The sequence below is a fragment of the Sebastes fasciatus genome, chromosome 3, assembly GCF_043250625.1.
Source record: "Sebastes fasciatus isolate fSebFas1 chromosome 3, fSebFas1.pri, whole genome shotgun sequence".
NCBI classification, from domain to species: domain Eukaryota; kingdom Metazoa; phylum Chordata; class Actinopteri; order Perciformes; family Sebastidae; genus Sebastes; species Sebastes fasciatus.
Window position 1 is genome coordinate 12,369,449 of NC_133797.1, and position 23,203 is coordinate 12,392,651.

Here is a 23,203-nt window from a genome sequence, read left to right on the forward strand (position 1 = left end):
GTCTGTCAAGTTTCACAGATAGAACAGTTAATGTTTTGCATCATCATACAGTCAGTTCTATATAGTACTGAGTAGGGGTGTAAGAAAATATAAAAAATATCAAGTTTCGAGATATAAGGTTATGTGATACTGTGTCGATTCTCAAAAACACTGTATTGATTTTTGAATTATAGTTTACTAGCAAAGATTATCTCAATCAATAATTTATTTCATTTACAAAGATATGTGCCTTCTCAGTGTATGTGCCCACTCAAAGTAGTGCTATGACGTTGGATGTTACAGCGACTGTGATAAATGCTAATCCAGGTCCCACTGTTTTAATTGCATAAAAAAGTAAACTTTTTTTAACTCAGATGTTATGCATATGGTGGTGTGTTCTTTATGCTATGAGTTTTCCTAAAATTAGATTTAAAAGATTGCAATATATCACCTTACTTACAGTATCGCGATATATCGCAATATATTGAATCGTAACCCCTGTATCATGATACGTATTGTATCGCCAGATTCTTTCCAATACACAGCCCTAGTACTGAGGACCATACTCCAAAATCACTATTTGTCTCATGATATTTCACTGTCTGTGATTTAGTGTATAGGCGAGGTGCAGATGACACAGAGTATTTAATGCTGATGTCACTCCAGCGAAGGCAAAAAAAATGTTTGGGGAATAAAGTATAGTTTGTCGTAGAAGATGTGTTTAATTTTAATAAACTTATTGAAACTCCCACTTGTCTCCGAGTCTGTGTTCTAAAAAAATAACAACCATTTTCTAAAAGAAAATCAAAGCACATAAATCACACTGCAGTGCACTTCAGGGAGAATGATATTTACAGAGCTATAGTCTGTATTAAAATATGAGACATAACTTACTCTCTCACAGCAAAGGGTGTTAACTTAAGATCACCATATTCAGCTACAATAAACCAAGTTTTTATAGAGAATTTGATCTCAAACTTAGAGGTTCTTATTGATAAAATGTTTATGTAGATGCATATTTTTTATTTAAATAATACATCTCCAGAGCCTTGAGAAAGGTGTAGAGTAAAAGTATGGCTTTTCCTTAAAAAAAAATAAAAATATTATGATTGTGAATTAATCATTTTAAAAAATGTTGGCGGGTCCAAAATGAATGTTTTGTTTATCTCTGTGGAAGATATCTGACGTTTGGTTCCCACTTCTAACAAGGCTTGTGAGCCAGTAGTATAACAACATTGGTATCCCGTGGTATCTCTGGGTCATCAGTGAGTGTGGAAAAAAAGCGGATAAATGGCTGAGATTTATGGTAAGTGCCTGGCAACGACTTGTTGTGAAGTAAATGCAATGGAACGGGGGAGGGGATAGCGCCTTTAAGATTGCTTTCCTGACTGTTGTATGAAAGCTGGCAGCAACAGCAATTCTTCGGGTTTAGCACGCACACACACACATGATGAAGCATGCTACAAATCCATCAGGACAAATTGGATTAGGATTATTTATTCTGAGGAATGTACCATTATGTCTTTGCAGAGATATCTCTGTCTGATACCAGTTGAGTTAAACTCACCAGATGTTCCACTAGTGTATTGTCTTGGACATGGTGTTCTCCAAAGCTACAGAACTATCACGCTGTTCTGGCACTGATATTGCTCATCCTCTATCCTCCTTGAGTCTGAACTGTTTCTACAAAATAAAACATTAACAAAGGGCTTCTGGCTAAAAAGAATCATAAACACAAGCACACTTTGAAGCCACAGAAAAGTTAAAAACAACCTTCCTTGTGAATGTTTAGTGTGTGTTTCTATGTTCAGGCAGTTAGTGTGTAACTTTGTCTACCTGCCTTTCTGTTTGTGTCAGTTAATGTTCTCTTTCACCTCTTTCCCTCTCTCATTATATTCTGATTTTCCTTCCTCTCTCTTGCCTCATCTCCTTCTCTGTCTAATGACCCGGTAAAAGCGGAGCTCGTCTCATTTAGTCCGGAAATTGAGGCGCTCCGTGTAGTCTTTACCAGAAATATAGCAGCCTTGATGGTAAAGTTAATTTAGCAAGGAACTCGTGAGGTCAAAACATGGAAGCATCAACTGTTGCTTTAAATTGGAGACAAAACCATTGTGCAATTTATTATCTCAGTGCAGAGAAACGGTTCTAGTAGAGAGGGTTAGACTTTTTTTCTCATTCACAAATGTTCATAAATGTGAATCAATAATCAGCTGTAGTTAAAAAGCAGTTATTTTGCATCAGTCTAATTTCCTCTGTGGGGTTGATCAGGAAGCAGTCACGTAAAAATGACAGAAAACTACCATTAAAACACTGTAATTAGTGCAGATATGAATGCCTGAGGTTAAATGAAGCTCTGTCATTTTAATTAATCAAAGATATTTCAGAACATTATGTAACTTGTGGGTGCATTTGAAAGGAAAAGAGCAGCTCAAACCATCACATGGTCAAAGGTCGCTTCAGCACGACTTCCATGTATGCAGCCTCTCTGTAAGTCATGTGTTGGCACCATGTTGTGTCCTGCTGATTCTGTCTAGGAAGAACTAATCATTGCACCCCTTCAATATCACGCAGATGGCGTCTTACTCTTTTATTACTCATTTATTTTGAGACTAAACTCCCCTCTGCTTCAATCAGACAGCCAATCATCAGTGTAAATTGGAAATGCAGAGTGCACAACACTTCCAACATCCACAGGCTATTCTAGACATCCTCTTAAATGCTGAGACTTTTCACTGATGACAAACTCTCACTCTTGTCTCCATAAACATACAGATGCAATATAGGCGTACACCATCCTTTAATGATGAAACGCAGAAGCACTTGCTGATGCTCGGACTGTCGGAGGAGATACAGTGATATATCGACTTTAAACAGTGAAGAAACAATAATTATCCCAGTATAACACATTTTAAACATATTGTTCAAAGAGGGTATGATATATTGACACTGTCCTTTAGCATTCAGACATGCATGCTTGTTGTGGGCACCTGTTTGTCTCTGTTTCTCTCTGTTTTAATCAAAAGCAATTGATTGTAATTAATGGATTTGTTTACTTTTTCTGCACTCACTCATCTTTAACCGCCTATCCGGGGTCGGGTCGCGGGGGCAACAGCTCAGAACAGCTTTCTGCAGTATCTGCGAAAAATAAGGTTGCCTCAGTTAAGGTATTTTTTTAAAACTGAAAACACAAATATAGGCTACCTGCTCATGACCTAGGGAAAATGGCTTGAGTACTAGTTTACAATTTGCAGCTACTAACCCTCAGTGGTGGAATGTAACTAAGTACATTTACTCAAGTACTGTTCTTAATTACAATTATGAGGTACTTGTACTTTACTTGAGTATTTACATTTCATGTTACTTTATACTTTTACTCCACTCCATTTTGCAGGGAAATATTTCATTTTTACTCCACTACATTTATTTGACAGCGTTAGTAACTAGTTACTTTGCATATTCAGATTATTAATTGAAAATAATAAAAAAAAACTAATACATTATGATATATTATCACAGGTTAAGTTACCCAGCAGTAAATTTAGCTACACCTTTACCAGCTGCAACCTTAAAGTGATGAACGCAGGCATCACTAATTATTATTCAATAATATGATATATATTATGCCGAAATGGGCCATTCTGCATAATGAGTACTTTTAATTTTGATACTTAAAGTATATTTTGATGCGAATACTATTGTACTTATACTTAAGTAGGACTTTGAATGCAGGACTTTTACTTGTAACAAAGTATTTTTACACAGTAGTATTGTAACTTTTACTTAAGAAAGAGGTCTTAACACTTCTTCCACCATTTAAATGTTTATTTCTTCTCAAGAGTTGAGCAGTTATTTTTCCTATATATTATTTATTTGTTTATTAATTTACTGGTCTGATGACATTAAAGAATAAGATAAGATAAGATAAGATCAACCTTTATTAATCCCCGGATGGAAATTCAGGTGTCAAAGCAGCAACATCAGCAAACATCAGCAAACAGAGTGAAATACAGGAGAGGTAGAGGTATACAAAAATTATAAAAACAATAATAGAGATATAAAAGATACAGAGTGATAGGGTGAACATAGTGTGAACAGTCCGTCAATAAATAAATGTAGTATGTACAATAAATAAATGTAATATGTACATATTTGCAGTCTATAAAGTGGTATATAGGATGTATAGTGTAAAGTAAGTGTAAAGTGCGTCAGTGGTTTGAGTCCAAGATGGTTGCAGATAGTGCATGTTTAATCCAACAATATCATTGTTTCTCATTTATTAAATATTTCCTTATTTTATTTAATAGGGGACTTGGTGTCTGTGGGGTCAACACTAAGGATAATAGCTACCTTTAAAGGTGCCATATTGTAAAAAAGTGCGATTTTCAGGTCTTTTATATTATAAAGCAGGTTTAAGTGATATATTAATACTGTTAAACTATCAAAACACTAAATATACAAAGAAATACACAGCCCGTATTCAGAAATTGCTGTTTGAAACAAGCCGTCAGGATTTCTGTCCATTTGTGATGTCACAAATACACAATATTTGGACCATTACAAGGATTTAAACGTAATATTCTAAATGTGTCCCAGATTATTTCCTGTTGCAGTGTATGTGAATGACATCAGCTGACAGGAAGTACACATGGACCCAAACTGTAACCTAGCAAGGTAATTCCGTTGCAATTCTGTTGAAATGCACTAAAACTGAGCTTTTCAGACAGAGGGTAAATACAGGTAAATTCAGACAGACAGTATGAGGAAAATAAAGGTTTTTTTGAACATTGCAGCATGTAAACATGTTCTAGTAGAAACACAAAATACAAGTATGAACCTGAAAATGAGCATGATATGGGACCTTTAAACCTGACAGAAGGAGCTGTATCTGTGGGGCGCTAGGACCCTGCAGACCAGTAGGAGGCTATGTTGGCACTATGCTAGCAGAGGCTAGTGTTGACACAAGAGCACTGGATCCATGAACTGCCTGTTTTAATACTTTAATACGTTAATTGAGGTAAGAACAAACCACACTCACAACTAAGCGGTTCCTACCTAAACAATGTAACACAGTAACGCTGTTGATATGACACTAAATAGCGAACTAACGCTGAATCAATGTTACAACCCTTCTCTGTCTGACATCAGACTCAGCTACATGTAGCATGTTAGCATGCTAGCTTGTTAGCTTTAGCTGCGAAGAAGGAACCTCTCATTATATGTATGTTTGGTGACGTAGTTAACTAGCTGGTGAACTGAGTGCTCGTCGAGTGTTTACTGGACAACAACACCTGCCTGTTAACGCTGTTGGTGGTTAACTAGTGGAAACCAGTTAGCAAACGATGGGTCAGTTAGCTAATGTGAGCTAACGATGCTAGCAGCCCATCCCAACCTGCACTGAGGTCAGCTAACAGCTAACAGCTAACAGCTAACAGCTAACAGCTAACAGCTAACAGCTAACAGCTAACAGCTAACCCAGCTGTCATAACATGTGCCATCAATTTTGAGCAAATGTCAGCTGATAATCTCTTAGCTGACTTAATACCAGTTAAAGCTAATTAGTTTGAGCAATAAGTCGTATTTAGACGATACTTAAAACAGTCATTAACGCTATATAGTGCTGCTTTTGGTGAGCTGACCAATTAGTGTATGAAGTAAAGGGAGTTATTGCTCTCTAGAGCAGTCATGACTGGAGTATGTGTATATGAGTATATGTGTATATCTGTTGCTGAAAACAGTAAGGTTAGGCACTAGACTGGTGTAGTGAGAGAGCATGTCAGTGCATGTCACAGCCTAAGAGACAACCATAACAACAACAACAACAACAACAACAACAACAACAACAACACATAATAGATGTAACTCACACTGCCTTTTATTTACTCCTGTACTTCATAGTTTTTTTTTTACATTTATCCTTTGATATTGCAATATATTGTTATTAATGTTTTTTTATTTGTTTGTTTTATTGACACAACAAACATGAATTACTTCTTTATTGTTTTCTTCCACTTACATGCATGTTCTTTTTAAATATCTATATATTGTAATTTGCTTAATGAATTGTATATGTGTATATATATGTTTTTGTTTTTATTTTGTTATTTTTTTAATTTTTATTTGTTATTGAATTGACGCTTTGGCAATATTTTTCACCTGACAGTCATGCCAATAAAGCAAATTGAATTGAATTGAATTGAATTGAATTGAATTGAGTTGAGAGAGACTGTAGTGGCCAAAAGTAAGCAAGCATCAATGAAGTGATCCCACTAACAAAGTATTGCTTGCAAGGTCTTATATAATCTTACTCATCTGTGTCATAGACCTTTTATTGTTGTCCAAAAACTATTAAAAACACATAGTTGTGCTGGCTGATATATTTCTTCACAATGATGAACATGGGCAGCCCTGTAGTTTACTTCCAGTCAATTCCACATGGTGTTGTAAACAACTCTCTTGTGCACCAAATCCCTGACTGATAAATAGTTCAGATCAAACACACAATTTACTCCTGTTTGAGTAGCATTTGCTATCACAATGTCCAGCTGTTTAGGAAATTATTTAGCACTGACCGTTTTTTAAGATTTACGTCTTCAGTAGGAAAGAATGGTATTGAGGCTGTGAGCCACAAACAGGCTGGGGTATGAATATATAACACTGTCCACTTATACTTCACTTAATCCATAGAATAGAAGAAATCTTGGTGATTTATTCCTTTTTTTTTTTTTTACATAATTCATTTACATCCCCAAATAGCTCACTGCATCTCTTTCCTCAGACTTAGTCATGTCTCAGGTAGAGAAGAAGGCAGGGCTGCTGAGGAGGTCGTCATCCTCTAAGAAACCCTTGAAAGAGAAGGTGGTGCTGATGTATGATGAGATTTTTGCAGTGAGTATCACAATTGGAGAGTGTCAGTGATGGAAAGTAAATTGAAATAGAGAAATAAAATTGTGTGCAAGTGTAAACAAAGTCCTGTCTGTTCCTTTGATTTAGAAAGAAGATCCTGCTAAAAACAACCCTCGCTTCTGGGATGAGCTGTTTCTTATGAAGGTAAGTGAAAGAGAAAAATACTTGACAAAGAACAACATCTTGAGTAGAAATGTGTTCTGCCTAAAAGAAAAACTCTCACTGTATTGTTTTGGTGTGCAAAGTGTCAGCAATGGTAGCAGTAAGGCTAACTAAGGCATATGGATAATATCATCACCAAAATAACTGCCAAAATATAGATGCAACTTGCAATACATTGGAGGAAAAAGACTGTGTGAAGAAAAACGGAAATGATCATATGTAATATGAATGTCATATGTAATGTAATACGTGCAAAAATCTGTTAATACATTAATAGGAGGGCCCTACCTATGTGCAGAACATGCAGTGAGGTGTTATAGATAGTACGTCCAGAACATGTAAATGCTACAAGTTTAGCTTTAAAAACTCCAGATGGAGACGTCAAGGCAACATGTACAGAAAAATGATGTCCATACTCACTTTCTGCCTCATAATCAGTACGTGTTTTGTGGCTGGAGATAGCACAGGCTGTATGTAGAGAAAAAGAGAAGTAGTAATGTGCACAAATCAGATACAGTCCATACAAGTGCTGCACAGATTAGTCCACAGCATAGGACCGTGAAAGTCATCCACTGGTCTAATTTGCATCGTCTGTGTAGCTGCTCTGCTTCACCACGTTTCTAATTGGCTAAGCTGATGCTGTTTTGACAGGAGTGTATTGTCGATTGAATACTCCCTAATAACTTCCTGATCACCCTTCACTCTTAAAGGGTCCAGATGTAGGAATCAGAAATTGCTTGTTAACAGTGATACCTGTGGCCGTTAAGTCAACGACAGTCAGCGTCCTGTTGCTCGCACTACGTAGACGCGAGCGAGCATCGGTCAAAACAGTGAGGCGACACACACGACAGTGAACGTTATTGACAGGCATCATGTTGATTAATGTTAGCAACATCTAGCCTGCTAAAACTACAATATAACTATATATTTCACATGCTTGGCATTAATGTTAGCTTACCTGTCCAAAAGGAATTTTGCCAGCTTGGGGTCTGTTTTGATACCCAAAACCAAACGAAGGTCCCTCCATGAATCGAAGGCCCGGCCGATGTTGATCGTAGTTTTCACCAAACTTCCCACATTCTTCACATTAAAAGCGGTCTACAGGCTGATAGAGGAAATCCTGAAAGTCAAATTTTTTAGGTTAGGTTACAACCTGTTCACACATTGGCAATAAAAAACGATTAAAAATGTTCATACGTTTAAAAATTTACATACCGTCTCTTTAATGCATATACACTATTCCTTCCTTTGCACCCCAAACTATCTTTTCCTCACTCAATCTTTTTGTTTGTTTGTACTTCCGTACTTGCGCCATGTTTCAGGTGAACCTAGAGTACCTGGAGACCAAGTTGGAGAGTGTAGATGGGGAGGAGGTTCAGCGGATCCAGGACAACATCAACTCTCTGTTCCACCACTGTGTTCAGGCTCTGGGAGAGGAGCACCAGATCAAAGTGGTCAATGCCCTGCAGGTAACTAAAGCTCAGGAGGACCACCTAGATGTTCACCTACAGGTCTCTTTACACATGTTATCATCACATCAGTAGCACCTGAAGTATGCTGATGAACCTATAACTGTAGTCAAATCACCTTGGCTTGTCAGATTTATGGATTCAGTTTTGTCTGTACTCCTCTGCCTCTCTCCCAAGACACTCTGTGCACTTTTCCGGGGGGTTCATCAGAAGAACAAGTCTGCGTCTGGCTTTGACATCATCAACATGCTCATGGGCTTTGACAAAGCTGAGCAAAGGATGAAGGTGTGTGGAAAAAAAACCTTGAGAGGTGAAAGAAATGATTTGTGTTCATTCACGTCATGTCTTGTGTTTGTGTCTCCTGCAGGACCTGATGGAGAGACTGGACAGTCTTGTTTGTGGAGACGGCTCAGAGAGTCTGAAGAGCCTTTGTCTCAAACTGCTGCTGTGTCTGGTGACGGTGAGACAAAACGTATCAAAACATTAAGATTTATTATAATGTGATAGGCTTTGAGGAGTGCTTGTTGTGCTGTTTAAAAACACGCTAAACATCACAGATATGTGAATAAATGTGTTAACAGGTAACGGACAATATAAGTCAGAACACCATACTGGAATACGTGATGATCAACAGCATCTTTGAAGCCATTCTGCAGGTAAGTGGTTAGCGGAAGACTGTCTACTGTAATTTAGGATTTTTAAATTTATTTTTAGAAGCGTCTTTCTTCCCAATTTGGTCATCTCTGTTCTCCGTCTCTCCCCTCCTCAGATTCTGTCAGATGTGTCCAGTAGAGGGCAGCATGGTTATGATGCTGTGGTCCTCTTGGCCTTGCTTGTCAACTACAGGAAATATGAGGTATGTACATATACTCACAAGGAACTGTACTTGTCGATTACAAAAGCCTTTAGAGCAGCAGGGAGGCGTAGTAAGCATTAATAAACTGTGTAGTAAATCCTTTTATGGTGTCACTGAATACATGCTGGAAGTGCATCCAAAGAGAGAGAGAGCTCCGCTGTCTTTCTTTTCTGCCATAACTCAGGTATTTGTGCTCATAGAAAATAGAATATAGGAGTAGAACGGACATTTCCATTCAAATCAATGTAGCAGGATGGTCAGAACGGGGTCATTTTAATGTGTACCGTTGCCGTAGTGACTGCTGTAGCTGGCTGACCTCCGCATAAACTGACTTTTCGGCCAGTCGCGGACTCACTGAGGTGAGGTTTTGCAGTAGCGACGACTAAACGAGCAATGGAGTAGTAACGTTACGAGGCACATAGAAAATGTAATCAAGACAAATTGAACAACTTATTGCTTCATTCACACACTCCTGTCACAGCGGAGGAAAGCACAGTGCTATCGCCAGATGAGTGACAACTTTGTTTGGCTTGTTTTCTGTAAGCAGCGTGGTATTGAAGCATGGTGGAATTAGCAATATTTCTGTTTGTGCTGCTGTACTGTTTCAACTGTAGAGGATACAATAAAAGCAGCTGTAGAAGTTTATTTTAGTGCAGGATGCACAGTAGAGGTGTGTCGTCTCTAGGACATTTGATAATTGTTTTAAATACAGTTTTTCACAATGGGAATGTTGCAAAGCTCAGATGAGTAAAATCAGTGTCGTCTCTGAGGAATCTGGTTCATCAGTGAACGCATCAACAAGGATGTTTGCAGGTGAAAGCTGAACGTGACATCTCTATTTGGCAACATAAAAACTGAGCTATGTCGGGTACCAAAGAGACATTTCAATGACAGAAGCAATCATGCTCTCTGAAATGACTTCCAATTCCCTCTCCAGTTGTTTCCTGGAAGGATAAGAGTGGCAGCGTGGTCGGGGATAAAAGGATGAGGAGTGAGGATTTGGATGCACCCTCTGTAAGCAAAGCGGGCAGCGACTCAAAGAGCATTTACTCTAGTAAAATGTGTACGCCAAAATGTGTAAGACGTGTCTGCAACAGTCTGCATTTTAGGTATGGCAGCAGCATTAACAATACTACTAAAAATTCAACAAATAAAGATGGAGTCATCTTATAATCCAAAATCACGCAGGCGTTGCTTCCCTGTTTGTTCCCAAGAAAGCTGAGCTATGTACATCTTTTGTTGCATTACTGAACCTGGCGTGGAGTATGTAAGAGGCCTTTAGTCTGTCTGTAGATGAGCCCCTTGAGCTAAGGGACTAAATGAAAAGAGAATCGCCCTTTAAGGCTCAATGAAATATTAACTTCAATATTTGTGTCAACTATTTAACAGCTTCTAATATCACCGATTCTCTCCGTCTGTTAGTCTGTGAATCCATACATTGTGAAGCTCTCCATTGTGGACGATGAGCCAACACTAGATGTAAGTATGTTGTCACGTGCTGCATCTTTGTAACTGCAGAATAATGAATAGCCAGTGTGATGTAGGCGTCAAGCAGATTATCACAGGCTTGACTGAAACACTGGATGTTTTCTTTCCCAGGGAATGGGCATGGTCGTCCACCACGCTCTGACGGAATATAACAGGTGAGATCTAAAAAATGTCCATGTGTCAAAAACGTGCTTTTAATGATGCAGTTCACGGTGTTGCGAGGCCGCTGGCGTCATCAGTTTAGTTTGATGTCTCTCACGAATGTTCTATTTCTATTCTGAAAAAAAACAACAGGCCCCTTTATACTTTTAGTTATTTATATCTGACACTTTTCTTTGGCAGTCGGTAATGTTTTTTGGATGAGGCAAGGTTTGGAAATTAAAATGCTGTTTGTGAAAGAGGTCTTGTCTGCCTGCGTGTGTAGACGGACAAATCAAAGTGATGGATGACGGCTCCACACAGTTCATTGTTTTTGTGTATAAAGCGAGTGTCCCTTAGATAATAGGTTGCGGGGAATAGAAGGAGATGTTAGGTGAATGTGTGTTAGGTTTACAAGTGCTGTGCTTGAGTGAAACCATATATCTCTGCCTCTGCTGTTGTGAAGCCATACCGCTCTTCAATTTATTTGTCATTCTCTCACCTTTTCATTACTTTCTGTCTTTTAGGCAGTACAAAGACAAAGAGGAGGAGAACCAGGGTGGCTTCTTCTCTACCCTCACTAGTATGGTAGGATCTTATTCTTACTTCATATTTTACACAGTTGGTATATTTTAAATTAAGGCTATCAGTCTATTAAACAAATTAATTGCAATTAATATTATTGCGATATATATATATATTAATATGATTGTCCATAGTTAATCGTGATTAATCGCACATTTTTTTATCTGTTCAAAATGTACCTTAAAGGGAGATTTGTGAAGTATTTAATAGTCTTATCAACATGTGAGTGGGTAAATATGCTGCTTTATGCAAATATACGTATATATTTATTATTGGAAATGAATTAACAACACAAAACAAAGACAAATATTGTCCAGCAACCCTCACAGGTACTGCATTTAGCATACAAAATATGCTCAAATCATAACATGGCAAACTGCAGCCCAACAGGCAACAACAGCTGTCAGTGTGTCAGTGTGATGACTTGACTATGACTTGCCCCAAACTGCATGTGATTATCATAAAGTGGGCATGTCTGTAAAGGGGAGACTCGTGGGTACCCATAGAACCCATTTACATTCACATATCTTGAGGTCAGAGGTCAAGGGACATAGTATGACATGGTTGGTACCAATGGATTCTTTAGGTTTTCTAGTTTCATATGATGTCAGTATCGTCACTCTAGCTTTAAAACTGAGCCCGCTACAACCTAAAAATTGCAAGTTGCATTAAAGAAATTAGTGGTGTTAAAACAAATTTGCATTAACGCGTTATTATCGTGTTAACTTTGACAGCCCTATTTTAAATATATTGCTATTTCTTCCATTAGGATGTATTCAGTATTCAAAGAGTTTCATCTGCTGCTCCATATTGTGGCAACAGCTTTTTTTCAACAGTGTTTGCTGACAGCTTGATCCTTCTTCTGTCCACAGGTGGGCAGCATGTTTATAGCTGACGCTGATGAGAAACTCTCTGTACAGTAAGTGCAAAGTGATTTAAGTTCTTCTTACCCATCAGTCAAACTTAAATACATTGTCCTCTACACCTTCAATGAGAGAATCCATTACTGCTGCAGTGTTATTGTCTCTGTCCTCTGTTTCACTTGAATGTGAATCTTGTTTTGGAAGAATACTTAAAAAAGAGCAGGAAAGCCTCAAATTTGGCTGAAGGCACGACTTCATCATTTGTTAGGGTCAACATTTTGACAAGTTATGACAGTGCAGACTGGTCCTAACGCTGCCTGTTGATTGCTGCCTTGCTTTTAAAATTGAGATTATTAAAAATGCAGCCAGTTATTTGTTTCCGTAAACAAGGATTACTGTTATTTTACATCTTTAAAGGACCAGGTTGTAACAATTAGGGGGATTTATTGGCAGAAATTGAATAAGTATGTTTTCATTAGTGTATAATCACCCGAAAACAAGAATGATTGTGTTTTTTTGTTTTTTTACTTTAGAATGAGCTGTTTATATTTACATATAGAGCAAGTCCTCTTCATGTTGCTGGCCGCCATGTTTCGACAGTAGCCCAGAACGTACAAACCAAACACTGGCTCTAGAGAGGGCCATTCACGTTTTCGCGTAGGCCATTGTAGCTCTCCTACACGCTTAGAACATGAGAGAAGTTGGTTGCAATCTGCAACCTCACCGCTAAATGCCGCCAGATCCTACACACTGCACCTTTTAAAGAAGCAATATGTTAGGTATATGATAGGTAACAGCAGTCCAAATTTAAAACATTGGAGCAGTGGCTTATCCCCTCCTCCGGTGTAACTGATATCAGTTAGAGTGTGTTAGCATCATGGCGTTAGCCTCTGGCCAGCATCACTTCAGCGGCTGTGTGTCTCATATTCTCGCTACCTTGACCAGCTGCACACGGACCTCAGAGAGATGTGCCGAGGCTTTTCAGGTCGGGTAGAATCTAACGTTAACGTTATCTCTCTTGATCCAGTTAGTTTGCTTGCTTCCATGGCGGTAGAAGGCTGTGTTTGCGTGCCAATTTGTTTGATATGTGGCAACAGGGTGTTGAAATGGGCAGTGGACGGGATCACACCAGCCAAAACAAAAACGGGCGTTCCGGACCGGAATGGAAATTTCAAAGGAGAACAAACTGGCCGTAGCATTGTTGTCGGAGAAGCCAGTATTTCAATTCAGCATGTTTCTTTAATCTCTGATGACATATGTTGATTTTATGATTTATTACAGTACATATATTACATATTGGTCCTTTTAATGTCAACTCATTTATCAAAATTAAAATTGAATATAAAGAAATTTGGAAAATGATGCATTAGTAGTTGCACACATTGAGTAGTAGTTAATGATACAGAAAATGAAAAAGGTGACCAGCTGATGCATGAAGGGATTGTTAATAACTTTAAACAGCAGACCACCCCTTCACTTGTTTGTTGAGCTTCACTGGATCAAAGCCTGAAGCTTTTTCCTGCCCAGTCCAACGTTATGTGAAGATCTGGAGATTTAACTTCATGAATGAATGAGCTGACCTCTAATTTCTCTTTCTTCTTCTCAAGGACCAACGAGGCGATTCTGCTGGCACTCTATGAGGCTGTGCACCTTAACCGCAACTTCATCACCGTATTAGCACAGGTACGATTACAAGAATCAATTACAATACAAACACTTCAGGGATATTGGAATATTTGGCAAACTTAATTGTTGGTCTTTAACACATTTCTCAAAGCTTTTTTTGTCCTCAATATTTCTCATAAGGTTTTCTATTCCTTGTTAATCTTCTGATTGATGTGATTTGACATCTAATAATAGCGTACAAAACTAGAAGACAGCGGTTAGAATAGAGGAGACAGTTGTTTATTGCATTCATTTATCTGTAGATCTTATACATCAGCAGGAGAGTTGAGATACAGTGATGTTACGCTGCTATTAATACATATTTCTTTAAAGGTGCATGCAATGTGAAAATGACTGCTCCACCATCATTCAGTTGACTTTGTTTCCTTATTAATTCCTGTGGGGACACTCAAATTCAGTGTTTGAGCCATCCTAAGAAACAAACTGAATGGTGAGGACGGCTCAAATGCAGTTAGGGCAGCAGCCACAAAACATTGCCTCCGGACTAACTTCCGTTTTGATGCTATTAAGCCACTGTGATGCTTTTTTCAATGCCGTAATTAGGTACAAATCTCATAAATTAGCAGCAATGATTAATGTACCATTCTGTGGAAATGTTTTTCACTCCTCTTCCAGTCTCCACTAAATGGCATCCTGTTCCCTTCTCTCAGTTTTTATTTGAATCTCCTGCCCAGCCTGTTCTGTTGCATTTTCTGTACATTATGGGACTTAAAGGACAGCTATTCACTATTAATCACATTTCACATATGTGTTTTTGGTCTATCAACAGAGCCACCCTGAGATGGACATCCCAACCACACCAACCACACCTACCACCCCTACACCTACAACACCACTTGGCACAACGCCGCCCTCCTTAGACAGTAAGTTATACACTTTTTTCTAGGGCTATCAATTGATTAAAATATTGAATCATGATTAATCGCATTATTGTCAATAGTTAATTGTCATTAATCACAAATTAATTAAATTTTTCATCTCTTCAAAATGTACCTTAAAGGGAGATTTGTCAAGTATTTAATACTCTTATCAACATGGGAGTGGGCAAATTCTGCTTTATGCAAATGTATGTGTATATTTATTATTGGAAATCAATTAACAACACAAAACAATGACAAGTAATGTCAAGCAGCCCTCACAGGTAAAAAATATGCTCAAATCATAACATGGCAAACTCAAGCCTAACAAGCAACAACAGCTGTCAGTGTGTCAGTGTGCTGACTTGACTATGACTTGCTCCAAACTGGCCATTTTCTAAGGGGTTCCTTGACCTCTGACCTCCAGATATGTGAATGAAAATGGGCTCTATGGGTACCCACGAGTCTCCCCTTTACAGACATGCCCGCTTTATGATAATCACATGCAGTTTGGGGTGAATCACAGTCAAGTCAGCACACTGACACACTGACAGCTGTTGTTGCCTGTTGGGCTGCAGTTTGCCATGTTATGATTTGAGCATATTTTTTATGCTAAATGCAGTACCTGTGAGGGGAGTAGCTTTAACTTTGTCTTGTCAGTTCTGTGTGTTTACATTATGTTTTATACCACAGCCTCACCTTGGAACAGAATTGCACTAAACTAAAAATATGAATCCCGTCGAAACGCCAGGAAAGGCGGAAAATGAAGTAAAGCTTTTTGGCATCACATGCCTCTACTTTTCTGCCTCAGTTGAATCTTAACCGTGTTTTTACATCCATTTTTAAAAGCTCTCCCTCAGTCAAAACATGGCGACTCTCCCTCACTCAGATATACAGAGGCACACATGCACTCTCACCAGCAGCCTTTTCAAATATTCAATAGACTTTTAAGGTTATCTGGTAGAAGAGAGGTGCTCATACACAGCAAATGGCACTTCTAATGCGGGTTCATTACATCTTAATAATCAGATTATTACCCCGTCCCCGCATACTTATTATCATCTCTTTAAACTTGAAAGCGTGGCTGTCACTTCAGGTTTCATTAATTGCCAGCAAACTAAAAAGCAGGTCATTTAGCATGCACACATGTTGTAACTGTTAAAAGGTACATGTTTCTATCTCTCGCTAGCTCTCCCTCCATTAGTTCAAACCTAAGAGCCATTTTCTGTATAAAATATTAACCTCCAGCTTTAAATACACAGATGAATGTCTCACATGCAGCGTGCGTTGTGTCATGTCATGGGAGCTTCAGCACTTACTCTGAGCAGAATCACACGTGCCTGCAATCACATGTCAGGAATCCACCTTTTCCTTCCACAGTACAGCCTCATGTGACGATATGTTTCTTGACAGTGTGAAATCTTCCTTTGGCCCTGCTGTGATATGAGGAAACAAATGAGGGTTTTTGCGGAGGGAAGGACGGAGATAGAAATGACTGGCTCATCATTTATCCATGAAACAAGCTGTGTGATTCAGCGAGCAGAGATTTTTAAATGGATAAAGATGCTTGTCTACATAACACGTCAAGCTACAGTAGCTACAGTAATGAGACAAAGACATCCCTTTTTGTAATGCTGTTATGTGCCTGAATGAGCAGCGCTCCGTCTGCGGTTTTTATTCTCGTTTTTAGAGTAGACAGTAGACTTTGAGTTCAGGCTCAGGTTTTTGGGACGTCTATTTATGGAATAACTGACTGCACAGTTTTGTGTCTTAAAAGTTTAAATTAGAGCTGTCAAAGTTAACATGATAAGAATGTGTTAATGCAAATACGTTTTAACGCCACTGATTGCTATTTTTAGGTTGTAGCTGCGTTTTAAAGCTAGAGTGAAGAAACTCATACTAGCTTGTCGGGAATGAGGTTAAATAACGCTCCAAGTACCCACGAGTCTCCCCTTTACAAACATGCCCACTTTATGATAATCACATGCAGTTTGGAGCAAGTCATAGTCAAGTCAGCACACTGACACACTGACAGCTGTTGTTGCCTGTTGGGCTGCAGTTTGCCATGTTATGATTGCATGAGCATATTTTTTATGCTAAATGCAGTACCTGTGAGGGTTTCTGGACAATATGTGTCATTGTTTTGTGTTGTTAATTGATTTCTAATAATAAATATATACATACATTTGCATAAAGCAGCATATTTGCCCACTCCCATGTTGATAAAGAGGATTAAATACTTGACAAATCTCCCTTTAAGGTACATTTTGAACAGATAAAAATGTGCGACTAATTAGACTTAGATTATTAGACTATGGACAATCATGCGATTAATCGCGATTAACTATTTTAATTGATTGACAGCCCTAGTTCATATATATATATATATATATATATATATATATATATATATATATATATGTCCTCTGTCTCCTTAATAATTAGAGAAAATATTGGTTAGAATTGTATCTGCACTGATTATGTCTGATTGAAGTCTTTTTTTGTACATCTGTTGTGTAGTGATGAACAACCCAGAACTCCCTCTTGATCCCAACCTGCAGACTAGCAACCTTCTCATCACCTTCCTCAAGTACGCCTCCATTGTAATGCAGGACACTAAAGGTAAACGGAGACCTTCATGTCCTCATCCTCTTTGTCTCTGTCACTCTACCTTCCTATAACTTTTCATTCTTTCACTCTTTCTTCTCGTCCTCTGTCAACGACGTGTCCTCACGTAGTTGTCTGCGACAAATAAATGCTGCTCTCTACAATCCCACAATTGTTGTCACACTTTATATCATTCATTTGTTCCAGTCACTTCCAAATCACCAGAGAAACAAAAGCTGTGTGGCCCTCTGTTTTCTGTCTACCTGTTAAGAGTCTCATATTTGCGTGTTTCCAGATGAGCATCGACTCAACAGTGCCAGACTGTGCCTAATCATCCTCACCTGCATAGCCGAGGTAGGAGCAGCCGCACTGCTGCAACATTTGCGCCCTTCACAGTTTTGTCTTTGTTCTGACTTCACCGCTCTCTGTGTGTCATAGGACCAGTACGCTGATGCCTTTCTCCATGATGACAATATGAACTTCAGAGTCAATCTCCACAGAATGGTGAGTTTCTGGTTGAGGAAACGGATCTGCTCGTCCACAAAGTGAAAGTGGAGGATTGGGAGACGGGACATGGCAAAGGCAGAGGGTCCACTGGCCAAGGACCGCATGCCTCTGCTGTCTCCTTATCCTACGTCCTATCAACAACTCTGTTTGACTAACCTATTTAACCAGTGCTGGCAGATGTGTGTGCGCACCGTGATCTCTCTGGTCATGGTGGTCACGCCAATTCTGCTGCCTCAAGTTAGTGAGGCGCCAACAATGTGCCTGACCACACCTCTTTTTAAGACCAACACGGTGCAAGTACTTACACAATGTGGGCGCTGCGTGTGAAAATGACAACTGTGTTGGTCTGAAACTAGAAATGACAGTTGCGCTGCGCTGTGTGCCGCTTTGCACCAGGTGTAAGATTTCTTGTCATTGTCTTGTTACAATATTGCTTAATAAAACTGATATCTGCCAATGCTGGTAGTATGCTGATACACTTGTCCATCTCTACCATGTGCTGTACATTATACAGTATATCTGTGCATTTTCACACAGTATATTTGTTTTCTGTATATATTTTTTTCAGCCCATGAGGCACAGAAAAAAAGCAGTGGACAAGAACATCCCATCACGGCCGTTGGTGTGTGCTGTTCTAGGTATGAGGAACGTTGATAACTGTTGTTTATTGTGAACTCAAGCTGGGAGTGGCTTTGATTTTTTTTTTATATTTTTGAAGGCTGGTTAGTTAGCTGTAACTTCTGAGTGTTATTTCCCACGGTAACGGCTATAAACCAGATGTTGATGAAGGTTGGAACATACACCAGTCTACAATCACAGCTGTCAGAGCCGTGTGTTTAAGTTCCTACTTTTTTAGCATTTTTATTTTAAAGAGGTGGAATGACGACACAATGGAAATTACTTCACGTTATGCTAGATGCATCCATCTTGTTCCATTTCTCTTTCGTTTGATGTTGCGTTATTGTAGCCGATATGATATTTAAAGTTAAGGGTTTGTGCAATTTAACCCTTTCTGTTTGTATCCTTCTAACAGTGATTTTTTTCTTCTCTGTCTTTGTCTGCACCGTTTTGTCTAGATCTGATGGTGGAGTTTATTGTCACTCATATGATGAAGGATTTCCCCATGGATTTATACTTGTGAGGACACGTGAACATCACACACACACACACACACACACACACACACACACATTTTCTAGTCTCGTCCACCAACCAGCTCCGACACCACCGTTTCACGTGTTCATTTCCTGTGCAGGCGCTGTGTGCAGATCATTCACAAACTCCTGTGCTACCAGAAGAAGTGCAGAATCCGGTTACACTACACCTGGAGAGAGCTCTGGTCAGGTAAAGATACCTCACTTTCTCTCTCCTTCATTTTTTTTATCAGAGTAACAGGGTAAGCAGGAACTTCCCAGGGTCCCAAAGGAATAAGACAATTTGGAGGAACTCAAGAACTTAACCTGCATTTTTGACCGGAGGAACCAGGGGCTAAAATGAGCTCCTGTTCGATAGCTCCAGGTGGTAAAAATGTTCCTGCTGCAGGGTAGTGGTACTTTCCAAAGGTTCAGGAACTTTAGTTTTGCATGGCTGACTGTCGCTGATTGATCCAACACAGACACTGCAGCAACTACAACTTGTGTACCGCTTCATTCACAAAACAAGGAAGTGAGTATCGATATTAGGACGGAAATTTCGCTGTGTTTATTAACGTTTAATAAAATATAATTGTGAAGTGCCAGAGAAATAGAGGGAGTGCAAACAAGCTGACAACATGGGTGAACGAGAGGGAAGGAGCAGTGGTGGTCGAGCGAGCTAGAGAGTGAACAAGAGAGAGAGAGGGAGCAGCGATGAGAGAACAAAGCGAGTGAAGGAGAGAAATAAAACGTAATTTGCTGATAGTTTCACTGTGGTTTTGTTGTAAAACAGAAATGAAGCACTCAGCAGGTCATCTACTTTGGAGACACACAATCTGGATTTTTGGTCTTTTCCTCCACTGCATTTCTCCTTTTCATTCATGAAAAGTCCCTCCTGACTTTTTCTCTTGTGCCACCAGCAGGTCCAGCTGGTGAAATTTTGGTACAAACATTCATGTCACCCTCAGGATGAATTCTAATCACTTTGATTATCTCCTGGATAATTTAACGATCATATGTTTGCTATGGCCAGTGGGCAACCTCCAGGTCTGAAAAGTGAAGCCAATGCAGAGTTGTCTTAAACTTGCATTCTTTCTAATAGCCAGCAGGGGGCGACTCCTCTGGTTGCAAAAAGAAGTCTGATTGTATAGAAGTCTATGAGAAAATGACCCTACTTCTCACTTGATTTATTACCTCAGTAAACATTGTAAACATGAGTTTATGGTCTCAATCGCTAGTTTCAAGTCTTCTTCAATACAGCATGATGTTCATTTAGTACATGATGGTCCCATTTAGAGTCAAATAGACCATAAAGCAGAGTATGCTTTAGGGCGTGGCAACCTTGTGATTGACAGGTCACTACCACAGCGTTGTCAGGTCTGGGAGTTGTCCGTGTTTTCATCTTGGCACTTTGATTTTAACCTTTTTGGTTGCCTGAAAATGTCTTATTCAGCATTCGGTTGTACTTAGCTCCACCCTCTTGTGTCACTTCTGGTTGCAAATAACCAAGATGTCGAAGGACAAAATGCCGAATTCGAGGCTTCAAAACAGCAGTCCACTACCAATGTGTGACGTCACGGTGACTACGTCCACTTATACAGTATACAGTCTATGATTATAGCCACTAGTTTTAGTCATTTCAACTTACACTTTGCAACTCTGTTTAACTCACAGAGTTGCTAGCATGGCTGTAGACTCTTAGTCTTGATAATATGATGAACATTTTTTAGGGAGAAATGTTCCTATTCTTGAGTTTGTGTCATAGCAGTGTTTCATTTATTCACCCGCACACCCTACCTCAAGATATACTGTATGTGGTAGTTGTTACTGTACCTTTTAGTTGAAACCAGGTAATTAAGGTGGGGGATAAAGTTGTTGTTTCTGCTGATTTATGTGTTAAATAAATTGTGTTTTGGAAGTTTTGTGACAGGACATGTTTACAATTAAATTTTTCAAATGAAGTGTCAGGACACCACATAAACATAATTTGAATCTGAAACATTTGTTTTTATTATTTGCTTGGCGTCACCTTTAGAGTTGAGTAAATAGTTACTGCTTTTGCAAAACAAAGCCAATTTCCCTCTGAAGTCATTGAGCCTGTTGTTTTGGGAAATGTATTGCATCATTGAGATTGGATAATGAGTCTCTAAAGAAAGCACGATCCATCCTGGTGGCCTTGTTTTCAGCCCGGTCAACCCACAATAGGATAACATTTCAGCTTGTAATGGCCCCATCGCACCGTGTCTCATTAGAATACAGATTCCTCTAATCAGACCTATAATCAGCTTAATTCCCCGAGTAACACTGACCCTCTCCTGCTTGCGGTGATAATGGCATACCATGAAATAAGACTGGAGAGAAAAAAATGAGCTGAATTAAAGCAATAGATGTGTTTATCTTCTTCCAGCGTGTTGTTGTGCCAGCTCGTGTTGGAGCTTGTTAAAAGCTCACATTTTGGTTCTTCTTATGGGTTTTGTTTTCCTCTAATAAAGCTTGTGAAAGGACTTGATTTGGTGTTGAAAGGTTCCTCCCCACCCCCCTGTGTTTCCATTATCTACCTTAATAAAGAAGCTTGCTGAGGAAAGCAGACTGGTGCCATATGCGTCTGCTGGTAGACGACTATCAACACTCCAGATTATTTCATTAGCGTGTGCATGTCTCCCTCTGCACAGCTCTCATCAACCTCCTGAAGTTCCTGCTGTCAAATGAGACGACACTGCTGGCCAAGCACAACATCTTTCATCTGGCCTTACTGGTGGGCAACTCACACACACACACACATACGAAACATGCCGACAGAGAACAGTCCACAATAGAAATTAGTTTCACAGTGATGTGTGTATGATCTTGTAGTAAAAATATTTTTTTGTCAGAGGAGACGAAAGAGGCCAAACAGGATGTTTATGCAGAAACTGATGCAGTATAAATTTGATCCCCCCTTAGAAAACCTATTTTTGGTTTGTGTCTCCTTTTGTTTGAGAGTGAATGTACCGGTCAGCTAATGTGTGTTTTCTCCTGATCCAGGTAGTGAACCTGTTCAACATGTTTATAACATACGGCGACACGTTCCTGCCCACCTCCAACAGCTACGACGAGCTGTACTATGAAATCGTACGAATGCACCAGGTCTTCGACAACCTCTACTGTATGGGTATGTTTGTAGAAACTGCAGTATCTAACCTGACTCATTGTAACTACTCATATAGAAGCTGTTATTCAAATAATGGCTGAAATAAAAGCAATCACACACAAATAAAGGCTGATAAAAAAAAAAAAAACATTGAGGGAGGTGGTGGAGTTACCCGTTACTAGTTTCATTCACCAATGAATTCCAGTGTTTTCACTTTGCAGTTTTTCCTGATCAATGTTACCGTCAACAACTTTTTTTTTTTACTAGGGCTGTCAATCAATTAAAAATATTTAATAGTGATTAATCGCAAATTAATCACAAATTTTTTTATCTGTTAAAAATGTACCTTAAAGGGAGATTTGTCAGGTATTTAATACTCTTATCAACATGGTAGGGGGCAAATATGCTTGATTTATGCAAATGTATGTATATGTTTATTATTGGAAATCAATAAACAACACTAAACAATGACAAATATTGTCCAGAAACCCTCACAGGTGCTACATTTAGCATAAAAAATATGCTCAAATCATAACATGGCAAACTGCAGCCCAACAGGCAACAACAGCTGTCAGTGTGTCAGTGTGCTGACTTGACTATGACTTGCCCCAAACTGCATGTGATTATCATAAAGTGGGCATGTCTGTAAAGGGGAGACTCGTGGGTAGCCATAGAACCCATTTTCATTCACATATCTTGAGGTCAGAGGTCAAGGGACCCCTTTGAAAATGGCCATGTCAGTTTTTCCTCGCCAAAATTAAGCTTAAGTTTGGAGCGTTATTTGGCCTCCTACCTGTTCAAGCTAGTATGACATGGTTGGTACCAATGGATTCCTTAGAT

The 23,203-nt window shown here is 39.1% G+C and overlaps 1 protein-coding gene across 1 annotated transcript in view; it reads left to right on the forward strand.

The window, feature by feature from the left end:
* The first annotated feature begins 4,854 nt into the window (after positions 1 to 4,854).
* The window catches only part of armh3 (armadillo like helical domain containing 3), a 28,926-nt gene continuing 10,577 nt past the window's right edge, over positions 4,855 to 23,203 (forward strand). Inside the window, exons 1-22 of the mRNA XM_074629009.1 lie at positions 4,855 to 4,993; positions 6,755 to 6,864; positions 6,970 to 7,026; positions 8,367 to 8,513; positions 8,691 to 8,798; positions 8,881 to 8,973; positions 9,095 to 9,169; positions 9,283 to 9,369; positions 10,792 to 10,848; positions 10,969 to 11,012; positions 11,523 to 11,583; positions 12,453 to 12,499; positions 14,051 to 14,126; positions 14,899 to 14,992; positions 17,507 to 17,608; positions 17,889 to 17,947; positions 18,032 to 18,097; positions 18,669 to 18,738; positions 19,177 to 19,237; positions 19,356 to 19,444; positions 21,906 to 21,988; positions 22,258 to 22,384. Coding sequence (XP_074485110.1) covers positions 6,763 to 6,864; positions 6,970 to 7,026; positions 8,367 to 8,513; positions 8,691 to 8,798; positions 8,881 to 8,973; positions 9,095 to 9,169; positions 9,283 to 9,369; positions 10,792 to 10,848; positions 10,969 to 11,012; positions 11,523 to 11,583; positions 12,453 to 12,499; positions 14,051 to 14,126; positions 14,899 to 14,992; positions 17,507 to 17,608; positions 17,889 to 17,947; positions 18,032 to 18,097; positions 18,669 to 18,738; positions 19,177 to 19,237; positions 19,356 to 19,444; positions 21,906 to 21,988; positions 22,258 to 22,384 — 1,705 coding nt within the window. The 5' untranslated portion in view covers positions 4,855 to 4,993; positions 6,755 to 6,762. The remainder of the gene's footprint in view (positions 4,994 to 6,754; positions 6,865 to 6,969; positions 7,027 to 8,366; positions 8,514 to 8,690; positions 8,799 to 8,880; positions 8,974 to 9,094; positions 9,170 to 9,282; positions 9,370 to 10,791; positions 10,849 to 10,968; positions 11,013 to 11,522; positions 11,584 to 12,452; positions 12,500 to 14,050; positions 14,127 to 14,898; positions 14,993 to 17,506; positions 17,609 to 17,888; positions 17,948 to 18,031; positions 18,098 to 18,668; positions 18,739 to 19,176; positions 19,238 to 19,355; positions 19,445 to 21,905; positions 21,989 to 22,257; positions 22,385 to 23,203) is intronic.